General features: G+C 52.7%; 1 protein-coding gene across 1 annotated transcript; it reads left to right on the top strand.

Annotated features, from left to right (window-relative positions):
- Nucleotides 1–9,398: 9,398 nt before the first annotated feature.
- On the top strand, nucleotides 9,399–9,800 carry NHLH1 (nescient helix-loop-helix 1; the record flags this gene model as incomplete). Its single annotated transcript, XM_082647839.1, has 1 exon — nucleotides 9,399–9,800. The coding sequence occupies one exon, from the start codon at nucleotides 9,399–9,401 to the stop codon at nucleotides 9,798–9,800; it is 402 nt and encodes a 133-aa protein (XP_082503965.1).
- Between the last annotated feature and the right edge of the window lie 3,581 nt (nucleotides 9,801–13,381).

The following is a 13,381-nucleotide window of genomic DNA, read 5'->3' as shown; positions in this document are numbered from 1 at the left end:
AACTTGTTAGCCTCCCTCTTCCTGCTTGCTCCAGGCCCTGCTTACCTCTGTGCCACCTGAAATTTGTCATTTTCCAGCTCCTCCTCTGCCCACAGGGCTTCCCTCCCTCCCTAATCCTACCCACTGCTAGTTCTCACGGCACCTTCTCTTCCACCCAACCTCCGTGGACTGTTGAATAACAGACCACCCTGCTCCAGGACCCAGTCTGTCCTGTCTCTACCTCTTGTGACACCTGGTCCCTCGAGACTAGCACTGAAGGCTTTTCTATTAGCTGGTTTCTCTTTCCCAGCTTCTCTGAGTAAAGGGTTTACTCTTTTCTGTCTCCCACATCCCAGAGGCACATCCTGGGAGGAGATGATTTTCACCCAGAGTCTGGTGTTCTGTACCAAGATTCCACCTTTTTCAAGATGACTTTGTTTCTTCCAGGGACCATATGATAAGCCCTGAGAAATTGTGTGTATGGCCTAACTCATTTGATAGATGGGGGAAACAGTAGCCCAGAGGAGTGACGTGGCTTGCTCAAGGTTACACAGCATATTAGAGCAGAGACTGGAACATTTCTTATATCTGCACTGGTAGCTACAGTGGTAATAAACATTTATGGAGCCTGACTACAGGCAGGGCACTCTGTCCCAGCATCGTAAAAGGGTATGAGATATAGCACCTTCCCTTAGAGACTTAGGATCCAGAGTCTAGATGGCTGGATGGGACATGACACGAGATAAATAACCAGGCCAGGCAGCATATGTTCCATGCAAAATCAGTGCTATAAAAAGGTTCTACCCGAGTTCAAAGGATGGCGGGTTTGCTTTGGGTGGGGCCAGTAAGGAGAAGCTTCATGTTGTTGTGGGAAGAGCTCAGGACCAGATTTTCTGGAGTGCCTCTAATGCTCTGTGTGACTTTGGAAAGGGCACTCCCCTCTCTGGGCCGCAGTGTTCTCATTTGCACAAAGTGGAGTCAGAGGAGGCTGCTGTCTGAGGCCCCGCCTTGCTCTGACAGTCAGCCTCTCTTCCCTTCTGCCTTTCATCCTAAACCCTTCAGGGCAGCGGATGGCTTGAAGGGTTGGCCAATTCATGAGCTTTTGAAGGTAGTTAGAAAGTTCTCCCACTGGAGAGGGAGGCCTGGGGGGCACTGATTGCCCTCTAACCCGGGGACAGTAGACTGCGGGTAGTGGCATAATGTGGTAGAAAAGCCATCCTGAAACTCAGCATCCCATCCTCAAAAAAGCTAGGTGGGAGTTGTTGAGTTGGTGGGAGTTTGGGAAGCAGAGAGCCTTCGAAGGTCAGGGTCCATGTGGGCCTCAGGTCAGCTTTTGATTCCTTTCTGAGTCCCACACTCAGAAGGTAGAGGGGTTGGCACACTCCTGTTGTTGAGAAGGGCAGCTGGAGCCCCTGCTCCCAACCAGAAGAACATGGGACAGGAGCGGAGGAGGCATCTCAGGAGGCTTGAGGAGATGATGCAACTGTGAGTAAATCTTAACCAGCCTCTGGCTCTGGCTGGCTGGCTGCTCAGGGGCTGGGGACCAGGACCCTAGGGTCCCCTGTCTCTCCCCCCATCAACTGAGGAAGAGTTAGAGAAACTGGAGGGGAAAAAGGAACAACAGAGATGAAAGAGGGTATCTGGAAAAGGAATAAATGAGTGAAGGGCAAGTGGAAGTAGGCAATCCTTGATGGGCTGAAGGAGGGAAGGAGGCTGGGAGTGCTCTGAGGGAGCTGAGCCTGAGGGGAGAGAGGCCAGGCGGGTGTGCTGCAGGGGTGGGGGGAGTGGGCCCAGAGCTGGTGGTGACAGATGGGTGGACACAAAGAGGAGGGCTTCGGGGAAGACAGATGGATGGGGGAGGGAGGAGGAGAGGTGGGGGGGCAGTGGTCGGAGGAGGCCTAATGAGATTGGGATGGGCTTGGAGCTGGGGAGAGGTGAGCAGAGAGGAGAGAAGAAAGGAGAGGCTGCCTTAGGAGACAAAGGCGACAAGGCCTAGGGGGCCGGGGGTGAGAGAGGGCTCAGGGCCTGGCGCTGAAAAGGGGCTTCCAGCAGGGCTGGAGGCAGAGAAGGGGACAGATTGTGGAGACCCGCTGTCACCTAGAGGCACAGAGAGGTGGAGACAGGGAAAGACAGACTGAGGGAGAACACGTGGAAGCAGACAAGGAGGGAACTTCAAAGAGGGAAGAAGACCCAAGATGAGCCACCGCTTCCCAGGATCATAACAGATCCTGCCCAGGAGCTCCTGTGACCCAGAACACACATGATAACACCCCTGCCCCGGGCCACTCCCAGGACGGGTTGCACAGTGTGGCACAGTGAGGGTTAATGCCGTCTGCTCTCTCTGCCAGCCGCTTGCCTGGTTGGGTCCCCAGGGCTCCCCACATATGTCACCCCCTCTCCTGCCAAACCGACGGCTTCCCAGCTCCTCCAGGCCCTGCCCCCACCCTCAAGGACCAGGCCCCCTGCCCCCATGTCTTCCCTACATCCCAACCTCACTCCCCCACCATCTAACTCACAGGCAGGCAGTGTGGCGATGAAAAAAGATGGGGAGTAACAATCTGAAAAATTGAACACCTATCAAATGCAAAATAACAATAAACCGCAGAGCCCCACTCATCCTCCCACCCCCTCCGCATCTTCCTGCCCTGCTTACAGCAAAGACCCCAACACAACTCCCAGGGTTCTCCTCCCCCCGCGGGGCCTGGAGCTGCCGGCAACCTGAGTTGACCTCAGAGCTCTCCCCAGCCTCCCTCAATCATCATGCCTCATATACACGCATGGACGATTTCTTGCCACCTTTGAATCACTGCACAAATGTAAGGGTTTGGGGTACCTAGCACTTTCCCACGCACGGTGGGACAAAAGCCCTACAAGGAAGGCAATATTTTTCCCATTTCACAGATGACAAAATAGGTTCAGTCAAGGTTAATGATATGTCCAGGGGATCCCCCGGTGGTCCAGTGGTTGGGACTTCATGCTTTTGCTGCCGAGGGCCTGGGTTTGATCCCTGGTTGGGGAACTAAGATCCCACAAGGCTGCGCAGCCGAAAGAAAACGGTTAATGATGTGTCCAAGGTCACCAGGACTCGGACCCAGGTCTACTGGCCCCAAGTTCAGTAGAATTAGTAGTTCTTCCCACCATGCCATGCTTTTAGCTCCTCCTCTTTATCATACACTATGTCCTTTTTAGCTACACCCCCTAGGTGCAAAAACTGAATCCCTGAGTGAACACTGGGGCTGGGGGCCCCAGAGTCCAGGACCCTGGAATGACAGATGCAGAGGAGGCAGACAGGGGTGGTCCCAGAGCACTCTCCCACCCCCATGTACCATCAACCCTCAGCTTGCACTGGGCACAGCCTGGGCTGAGTGCTTCAAGGATGGAGGTTGCAGGGTTGAAGTATCTGAGCCGAACTGCCTAAAAGGAGGGAGGCCGGGAGCAAGGATTTGGTTTCTCTCTCCCATCTCCACCCCACCAAGGTTCCCTTCTGCTTCTACGGTCTCTCCAGGTTCTGTTTCTGTTTTTCTCAATGTCTCACCCTTGGGGAACCAGGCCTCCCCATTTCAGTAACAGTCCCTCATCTCTATAGCTGTTTGTCGTGTCTCCCCTCCTTGTCTCCCTGTCTCCGGTATTTTTTTGTTTCCTCACAACTGTCTGCACTCTGCTTCCCACATGTCTGTATATCTCCACCCTGTGTTGGGGCTTCCCTCAGGACCCTCTCCCAGTATCAGTACCTGTCCATCCCTGAATATCCATGTTTTCTCCACGTCCATAATTCACCCAGGTCTGTGTCTCCCTAACCATCTCCTCTTTTCATGTCTCTCCCCATGTCTCTATCCCCCTGTATCTTGCATCCCCGAATCTTCCACAAAGCCTTGGCAACCTGGCAATTCTGCTCCCATCTTCTCTCTTCTATCTCTCTGTCTCCCCTACGCCTCCATCTCCCCATAACGAGTCTTCCCATTTCTCTGTATCTTCCCCATGTCTGTAACCTCATGACTCTGTTTTCTCATCTTGTTCCTCTCTGTGTGTGTCTTGACATCTCCCCACGTCTCCCCCTTCATTTCCTCTGTTTCTTCTCCATCTCCCATTTGTTCCGTATCTCTCCTCTCCTCCATGGCCCTCTCTCCTGAGTCTCTCTGTCTCCCAATTTTCTTGGATGAGGTAGAGGGCAAGAGGGTGGGGGAGGTAGGATTGTTGTTGCTGGGGGCTCATTAGGTAGAGATTGGTTTTTAATCAGCACCATGGCAATGATGATGCAAGAACTGCGATGCCACCTGATCCCCTGCCCCCCAGCCCCCCTCCTCAAGCCTCCTTTCCCCTCCAGCTCAGCCAATCTGCTGGCGCCTGGGCACCTGTCTGGGCCTGCCCAGGTGGGAGTTGGCACCTCCCAGACCTGGGGGTGGGGGAGCTTGGGGAAGAATTACAGGACTCCCCTTAGGGAATGCCTTACCCTGGAGAAAGCCCAGAAAAGGTTGATCGGCAACAGGGAAATGGCAAATGCTTCCAAAAGCCTGCAGGTGGACTGTGCTCCTACTAAGGTCCAGACCCATTACGTGCATTATCTCGCTTAATCTCCGTGGCAACCTAAGCGGCAGCTATATTTAATCCCATTTTACAGAGAAGGAAGGTTGAGGCTCAAGAGGTTGAGTTACTCATCCAAGGTCACACAGCCGACAAAGCTTTCTTCACTGTAGCAGTGTAGCCGTCTCTGCAGTCCTCCCAGCCATGGTTCCTTCTTGATATTCACAGAGGTTCAACGAAGACATTCAACAGCTGAGTGGGGAAGAGAACTTCAGATACGGAAATGTAGCCCACTGCCTCTGTGCTTCCCTTGCTCCCTGCTCCTGCCACCCTGTATCTCACACACACCACACACACACACACACACACACACACACACACTCAGACACGCATGCACATGCACACACAGGCTGGAGGCAGCTGAGCTATTGATGTGAACTTAATCAATGCCCATTTGCATATGATTTTGCAGCTAGTTTTCTTATTGCTCATTTGATGCCCCGGCATGCTTGAAGCCTGCCTGGGTGCCCTGCCCTCCTCCCCCAGTGTCCATCCAACCCTGGTTCCTCCTCTCCCCGCACTCCTGTATCCTGCTCCTTTTAGCCTTTACCTCTTTCCTCCTGAGAGCCCCCAATTCCCAGTGGGTCAGGTTGGGCCAGCCAGCCTAGAAAAACTCCTTGTAGGATCTGTGTCAGGAATCTGACCCCACTCCTCCCCTGGTGATTGGGTAGGTGGGAGGCTGGAGGCTGGGATAAGAGGGTGTGGGGTGATTGAGTCCCAGGGTGACAAGGGCAGGGGCCTGAGCAGTAGCCACAGGCAGCCTGGCAAAGGGGCTGGTGGGAACCAGCTTTACGAAGAATGAGAGCTTGGTGAGGGCAAGGACTCTAGGGAACCTCTTCTGCGTTTTCGTGCTGTCCACTTGCCCTTTTCTCGATCTCCCTGTTAGTACCTTGGAGAGCCTTTTTCCCAGGGAAAAGGAGATGTGGGAAGGGGCTGTCAAAGCCCAGCTGGGACTCAGAATGGGACCATGGCACTTAAACCTGGCTTGCTGGGGGCCTCTGTCCCTGCCGCCTCTGGTGTGGGAGACTGAGGGGTTTCATCTGTGATCCTGCCCTGGCTCTCGCCCCAGCCCCACCCCTTCCCCAGCTCTCCATTTCTTGCTTATGAAATATGCATGGAGAACAGATGTCCCTGCTCCCCCACTCCTCGCCCCCCCCAGGGCCAGCCCCACCCCCAGCTCCCAGGGGGGTTCCCAGATCCCTCTGCCAATGGCTGCCTGGCCTTACTGTTTAATATTGATAAGGGGGGGGGCTGGGCCAGCCAATGGAGAGCTGGGGGTGTGTGTGTGTATCTCCATATATATACATAGGGCTGGGCCAGCTCAGGTGTGTATGTGTCTGTGAGCGTGTGGTGTGTGTGTGCGTGTGAGTGCGGGTGTCCCCAGTACCTAGCCAAGCTCAACCCCTCCACCTGGGCCCTATATCCCCAACATGTGTACCCCTCTCCTATGCCCCGGAGCCTGTACAGCCACGCCACGCTGCCCCGGAGAGGTCTAGAAAGCTGGTCAATAACTTTGCAGACGGATGAGCTCTGAGCAGCCAGAGGAGACTGGGGCTGTCAACGCTGCCCCCCTGTCCTGCCAGCTTGGATCCCCTCACAGGCTCCTCCTAGGTAAAGGGGGAACCAAAGGCTGGGGAGGGGTGGGCGTGTCCCTCCCACTCTCTGGCTCAAGTCCCCTCCCAGAGTCTCCCTCTAGTTTTCTCTCACGCTGTGTCTCTCTCTGTCCCTGCACCTCCCTCTTCCCCACTTCTCCCCTTTGACTCTTTGTGCCTATCTATTCTCAGTCGGGTTGGGGATGGCAGAAGTGGGGCAGGAAGTCCTATCCTGGATGCTTGGAATTCTGATCCTCGGAACCTGCAACTTTGAAACCAGAAGTGGATTTTGGGGTGAGGACTGACTTGATGGGTGAATAGAAGCTGCTGCCAGGACTGGAGCTGGGGAAGACAGTGGGTCCAGGTGGAAATGGGACTGGGGTCAGATTGGGAGCAGAAGAGGGGAAGGGAGGGCCAAGTGATCAGGGATGAAGGAACATGGGGACCAGGCAGGGCTGTGATAGACGTGCCGAGAGCCCCATAGCTGAATTCCTGGGTCATGGAGGTGGGGAGTTGGAGCACTAAACACATACTGGGAGGTGCTGACTTCGGGGCCTCCCACGCTATTGCCATCCATCCCCTCATGTTCCTTTGGACCCTGGAATATGCGGTGTGTTCTAAATTTCAGCACTCACCCCCGTCTGTTTTGTGTTATGGCTGTGTGCGTACATGCTGTCAGATGTTGATGATCTCACACCCCCAACCTCAGAGCTTACTGTTAGTGGACTACTCATTTGAGCCTGTTTTCTGCATGGTGGGGCGGGGCAAGCCTGGGGAGTCCTGACCCCTGTGAAGGTGTCCATCAGGCGGGAGAACCCGGACTGGTGAGGAAGGGGATATGGTGATTGCGAAGGAACCTCTGTGCTTCTGTTTCTACCACTTTAGTCCGGCTGAGCTCACAGTGAGTGGCCCACTGTTCCCACTTGACATTCTCCCACAGCAAAGCCCTTTCCCCAGCCTTCCCCCAGACCATGTTCCTGCTGCCTCTTCCTGATTTCCTCTGGTCCCAGGGACAAGCAAGCTTCGCCAAGCCCCAAATGGTGGCCTCCAAAAGCTACCCCTATCCGTCTCTGCCCGCCACATCTGAACTGGCCTTGGGCTGGGGGAGGATGTGGAGTGGAAAGCTGATTATGTTCCCTTTCCCCAATCTTCCTTGCAGAGTTGCCAAAACGGCCAGGGAATGGCAAGGGTTGAGGGTGTTGAGGACAGAGCTGGAGGAAGGGACTGTCCTGAGCAGGGGGATTGTGGCCAGAGGAGATACCTCCCCCTGATTCTAGTGGTCGGGGTGGTAGGATCTGGTGTCTGCAATGGTCCTGTTGTGGGGTTTGGGGGCTGGGAGGGACTGAACTGGGCAGCTGTGCCGAGCTCCATATGCCCCAGTCCACTCTACAAAGGGCAATCTGTGTGTTTATCATCCTCTCCCCTCCACACACACATACAGAGGCAGCCAGGGTGGAGACAGGCCCTGGGAGGGAGGGGATGGTAGGGCCAAGGCTTGCAATGCTCCCCTCACAACTGGGAAAGGTTTAGAGCCACAGACAATCTCTCTTGCAGCTGTGGCTCCAGTCTCGCTCAGTTCCCCCCCACCCCTTTTTAATTATTAAAAAAAAATCATTGTGATAAAAACATATAACATAAAATTTACTCTTTTAAGTGTACAGTTCAGTAGTGTTAAGTATATTCACATTGTTGTGAAACAGAGCTCCAGAACTTTTTCATCCTGTAAATCTGAAACTCTATACCCTTTGAGCAACACCTCCCCTTCCCCACCCTCCCCTCAGCCTCTGGTAAGCACCATTCTACATACTGCTTCTATGAAGATGAATACTTACATATATCATATTAGTGGAATCATACAATATTTATGTTTTTGTGACTGACTTATTTCACTTAGCATAATGTCCTCAAGGTTCATCTATGTTGTAGCATTGTGACAGGATTTTCTTCCTTTTTAAGGCTGAATAATATTCCATTGTATGTATATGCCACATTTTCTTTATCTGTGTATCTATTGATGGACATTTGGGTTGTTTCCATATCTTGGCTATTGTGAATAATGCTGCAAAGAACATGGGGGTGCAGATATATCTTCAAGATCCCAATTTCAATTTCCTTAGACATAAACACGGAAGTGGGATTGCTAGATCATATGGTAATTCTATTTTTAATTTTTAAAGGAACCTGCATACTGTTTCCATAGCAGTTGCACCATTTTACAATCTCACCAACAGGGCAAAGGGTTCCAATTTCTCTCCACCCTTGCCAACACCTGTTATTTTCTGGGTGTGTTTTTTTTTTTTTTTGATAGTAACCATCCTAATGGGTATGAGGTCATATATATCTCATTGTGATTTCGATTTGCATTTCTCTGATGATTAGTGATGTTGAGCATCTTTTCATATGTTTGCTGGTCATTTATATATCATCTTTGGAGAAATGTCTTCAAGCTCTTTGTCCAGTTTTTAATCTAGTTATTTAGTTTTTTGAAGTTGAGCTGTGGGAGTCCTTTATAATATTCTGGATATTAACCCCTTACATCTATATGAATTGCAAATAACTTCTCCCATTGCCTTTTCATTCTGTTAATTGTGTCCTTTGATGCACAAAATTTGTAGGTTTGATGTAGTGCCATTTGTCTATGTTTGCCTTTGTTGCCTCTGCTTCTGGTATGACATCTAAGAAATCATTGCCAAGTCCAATGTCATGAAGTTTTCCCCCTGTGTTTTCTTTAGGAGCTGCAGTTTTAAGTCTTACACTTAGGTCTTTAATCCTCTTGCTCAGTTTTATCCTGACCCTGTCCTTCTCATTGCTTCTTCTCCTTTCGAGTTGCCGACTTTCTGGATCTCTTCCCTTCTCTCCATCTTTCCTCTTACTCCTTGACACCATGGCCTCCTGCCTGTCTCTCCTGCCTCACTGCCTCCACCCCCCCCCCATGTTTCTGCTGTTCTTTCCCCAAGCTTACAGTACCTCCCCCTCTCCCAGCCCATCTTAAACCTTCCTCACCCCTCCCCATCTCTGAGCTGTCGCCTCCTTCCTCCCTCTGCCCTTACCAATTTCCCCTTCTCTCTTCCAGGCTCCCGACCAGAACGCTGACCATGGAACCCTGAAGTGGCTCTCACTTCCTTGAGCTCAGTGGCAGACCCCACCACCCCAGGCCCTTCCTGCCCCTCCCGCAACCAGCTTTCAGGCTCCCAGAGGGAGGGGTGGGGAGGGGATCCTGATCTCACAGGGCGAGGGGCATCCATCATGATGCTCAACTCAGACACCATGGAGCTGGACCTGCCTCCCACCCACTCTGAGACCGAGTCAGGCTTCAGCGACTGTGGGGGCGGGGCGGGCCCTGACGGGGCGGGGCCGGGGGCGCCGGGAGGGGGCCAGGCTCGCGTCCTGGAGCCAGGAGAGCCGGGCCGGAAAGACCTGCAGCACCTGAGCCGTGAGGAGCGGCGGCGCCGGCGGCGCGCCACAGCCAAGTACCGCACGGCCCACGCCACGCGGGAGCGAATTCGCGTGGAAGCCTTCAACCTGGCCTTCGCCGAGCTGCGCAAGCTGCTGCCCACGCTGCCCCCCGACAAGAAGCTTTCCAAGATTGAGATCCTGCGCCTGGCCATCTGCTACATCTCCTACCTGAACCACGTGCTGGACGTCTGAACACTGCCTGCCTCCCGCCCTGGATTCACTCCTCTCCCCGGGGCTTCGCTGGGGTCCCTCCTCACCGCTCACTGCTTAGAACGGCCTCTCCTCCCTGAGTCCCTGTACCTTGGCATAGCATGTACCCACTGGCCCTGGGCTCAGGCAGAGTGCCCACCGGTTGGTCGATTGGTCGAAGGAGACTTCCTTTTACTCACCTAGGCAGCCGGAGGGCTCTTCTCGTGGGTACCTTCTACAGTTTGTGTTTGGGACCCAGCCGGTTAGAAATGTTTTTGCTTGGGTGGTGGGTATACAGTCTTGGAATCTCCCCTTGGCTTGCTCATGGGCTGCTGCCTCTTCTACTCCTACATCCAAATTTTCAGAGACACACCCCCTTCCCCAGACCCCGACTCTGTCTCCCATCCTGTTTGCACCCTGTTGCAGCTTCTCCTGCCCATGGTAGAGGGGCAGCATGGGAACAGGAAAGGGGAAGGCTGGGGTTAGAGGGTGTGGGCTTTTTCTTAGACATCTCAGTCTAGCCCTTGGGAGGCAGGGGCATGGTGAGGTAACTCCTGTGAGGGGAATCTCAGTAGCTGGGGATTATGGAAAAACTCTTCCTGTTTTCTATCTTGTTCCTGAGGCTTAGCATATACAGACCTCGGATCTTACTTGGTAGTGAGTGCCTTGCCCTCTCTGAGCTATTTGGCCCCCTCCCTATCTCCTCCCACCCCAACCATCCCAATTTTCTTCTTCTTTGTGTGCAGCTAGAGAAAGGGGACCTAGATCTTGGGGTAGGGGGTGATGTCCCCCAAATCAGCCCAGAGCATCTGCAAAAGGCCCAGGCAGTGAGTGGGCCAAATCTCATGTCTGCTTCCTCCATCCCAGTCCACCACAAAGATGTGCAAAACCCACACTGATTCCTCCCTCGGATGCAGGAGGGATGCCCTGTTGTTGCCCTCTGGGAAAGCTCAGCTCTCCCGACCCTAGGACCTGTTTATTATATTTTTTCTGCTTCCTTAAGCTGCCTTTATTAGCAAGGGAAGATAACCCCCTACCCCATCCCACCTCGTGGCTCTCTGCGCTACCCCCACGTTGCTGAGCGCCCCCTGCTCAGTAGCCCAGGGTCCGTGGCAGAATGAAGGGCCTGAGGACCTGCGTAGAAGAGATGAGCTCACCGCACTTCCCATGCTTCCACCTCCCTCGCACCAAACTCCTAGCTCTACAAGGATATTATTTATTTACGTATTTATTTATTTATTCATCTATTTATTTACGTATTTATTTATAAATATTACTATTTATTGCCGAGTCGTGCACTTTGGGGTCGAGTGAGGGAGCTCCTGGCTGTCCTAGCCAGGTCTCTCTTGCTTCCTCCCTAGTTATTCCCTTCCCTTTCTTGCTCCTTCTGTAACTCCAGGTGTGTGTGGGGATCCCTTTTGCTCACCACACCCATATCCCTTCCTGGGATCCGTCTGTCCTGACACCCTAGTCCTCTGGGATGGCGCCCCTCCCCCACTTCCAGGGCTCCTGGATCCTTCTTCAGCTCCCTCCATCCCCAGACAATCCCACCCCAGTCCTGCCTGCTCCTTTTCTCTCTCCAGCCCTCTCCCATGACCCTCACTTCTTCCTAAGACCCCCAACAATGGGCCCTAAAGGTCTGTGTCCTGTGTCCTGTGTGTGATTTCCTCCTGTTGCAGTTCTGATTTCATACAAAAAGAAGAATTAAAGTGACCTCGTTCTAGCACCAGGTACAGCTGTGGATTATTCAATTGGGTTGGGAAGCTGGACTGCAGGTTATGATAGAGTGGGCATTGAGGGTCCCAAGCTTTGAAGGCTCTCCTGATGGGATCACGAGAGCTCACTATGGTGAGCAAATGAAAAAAGAGAGAAGGGGTCACAGAGTAAAGAGGTGCAGGGGAGGGTGTAACAGGTCCCAGGCCTCTCCACCTAACGTACCATGTACTTCCATCTTGGCACCCACTGAGTGAAACTTTCTGACCCCTCTGATGTTGTGCTTCTGCTCCTGGTCTCTATGGATCAGGGAAGGAGCTGAGTGTCCCAGTGGAACCCAAGTTAAACATGCGTCTGTGGGTCCACGTTGCTGGGTTATGAAACATTTCATGCCATGGCTATGAAACATGGCCTTCCCCATTATTGTCTCTGAGCTGGATCAAAATTCCTTGCATTCATGGTTCTTGGCCCATTTTGTGTTCCCCAACTTTCAGATACTCGAGAGAACACAGTGGAGGACATGGTACTAAGAGAAGAATAGGGAAAGGGATAAAAAGTAGTGCTGAAGGAATATCAAAGGAATCCTGGAAGGGACTCTAAAATCAATTTATAGATGAGGAAACTAGAGCCCAGAGAGGAGAAGGACCTTGCCCGAGGTCACACATTTAGTTAAGGGCAGAGAGAAGGTTCAAACCCAGGTTCTTTTTGTCCTATACTGCCAATGCCCCTCTGCTTCTCTGAAATGAGCCAGCCTGACAGGTGACACTCTATGGACTCCCTATTTTAACAGGAACTTTGATAAACTAGAGAGTATTCAGAGTTGTGCGGCCAAGAAGACAAAAGGTCTGGAAACAACTTCACAGAAGGAATAGTTGAAACACTGAGGATATATGTCTTTACCAGAATAGATTTAGGGACAATATGATACCCATCTTCAAATATTGAAAGAAAAAACAAAAACAGACATTCTATGTGGTCCCAGGAGGCAGAACAAAGACCAGTAGGTGGAAGTGATAGGAAACAGATTTTTAACTCCAAAAAGCGTTGCAACATCTGGAGCTGTCCAGCAGTGGAAGCGCCTGCCTCAAGGAGGAGGAGTCCAAATAGGCTGAAGAAAACACTGTAGGCAGAGCTGCCAGGGAGCCATTCCTGCCGGATGAAATCCTGGCTAGGTGAACTTGAAGATCCTATCCAAACTTTAGAAGGCTGAAGGCCTTCTGAGAAGGCTGAATGCCAACACTGGGAGGAAGATGCTGAGATGTCCTTCAGTCTCTGAAGGGTGCTGTTTTCATCTCTGATGGGCAAAGAATGACATCAGCAGCAAGAGGGGTTTGAGTTAGACTTAGGGAAGAACTCCCATACGGGAAGAGGTTGACATCTTCCCTTCCCCATCTGATTTAGATGACATGTACTCTGCCCAGAACCTGGCAAGAGGGAGGGCTGAACAGAGACCACGGAGAATCTGAGGACTACAAGGGGCCAGGGTGGGAAGGGAGCACAGAAATTGCTGAATCCAACACTTTTGTTTGAAAGGCAGGTGAAATGCTGTCCACAAAGGTGATGGGGCTCACCCATGATGGCGGACTGGGGTTACCTGGCCCCAAGTGCTTTGCGCCTTCCACCGCACAGCAGCCTCAGTCTGCTGAGCGCCCTGCCTCCCTCTCATCACTTTGCCCCGCTGGAAAGCAGAAGGGGTTACTGGGCCCCCCCCCTCAGGGATCCCTTAGGGCCTGGGGATGGTGAGAGGGGGCGGCTGCAGCTGTTCTACTGCTAGCTCCGAATTTCTTCAGATAATCAATTGGCCTCGGCTGCCGTTCTGCTCCACAGGATGGGAGAAGGAGGTGGGGAGTGGAGGGGGAAGGGAGCAGGGG

The sequence above is a fragment of the Grampus griseus genome, assembly GCF_964374135.1.
Source record: "Grampus griseus genome assembly, chromosome: 1".
Lineage (NCBI taxonomy): Eukaryota > Metazoa > Chordata > Mammalia > Artiodactyla > Delphinidae > Grampus > Grampus griseus.
Note: the sequence above shows the minus strand (reverse complement) of the source record. Positions and strands in the feature narration are given on the sequence as shown.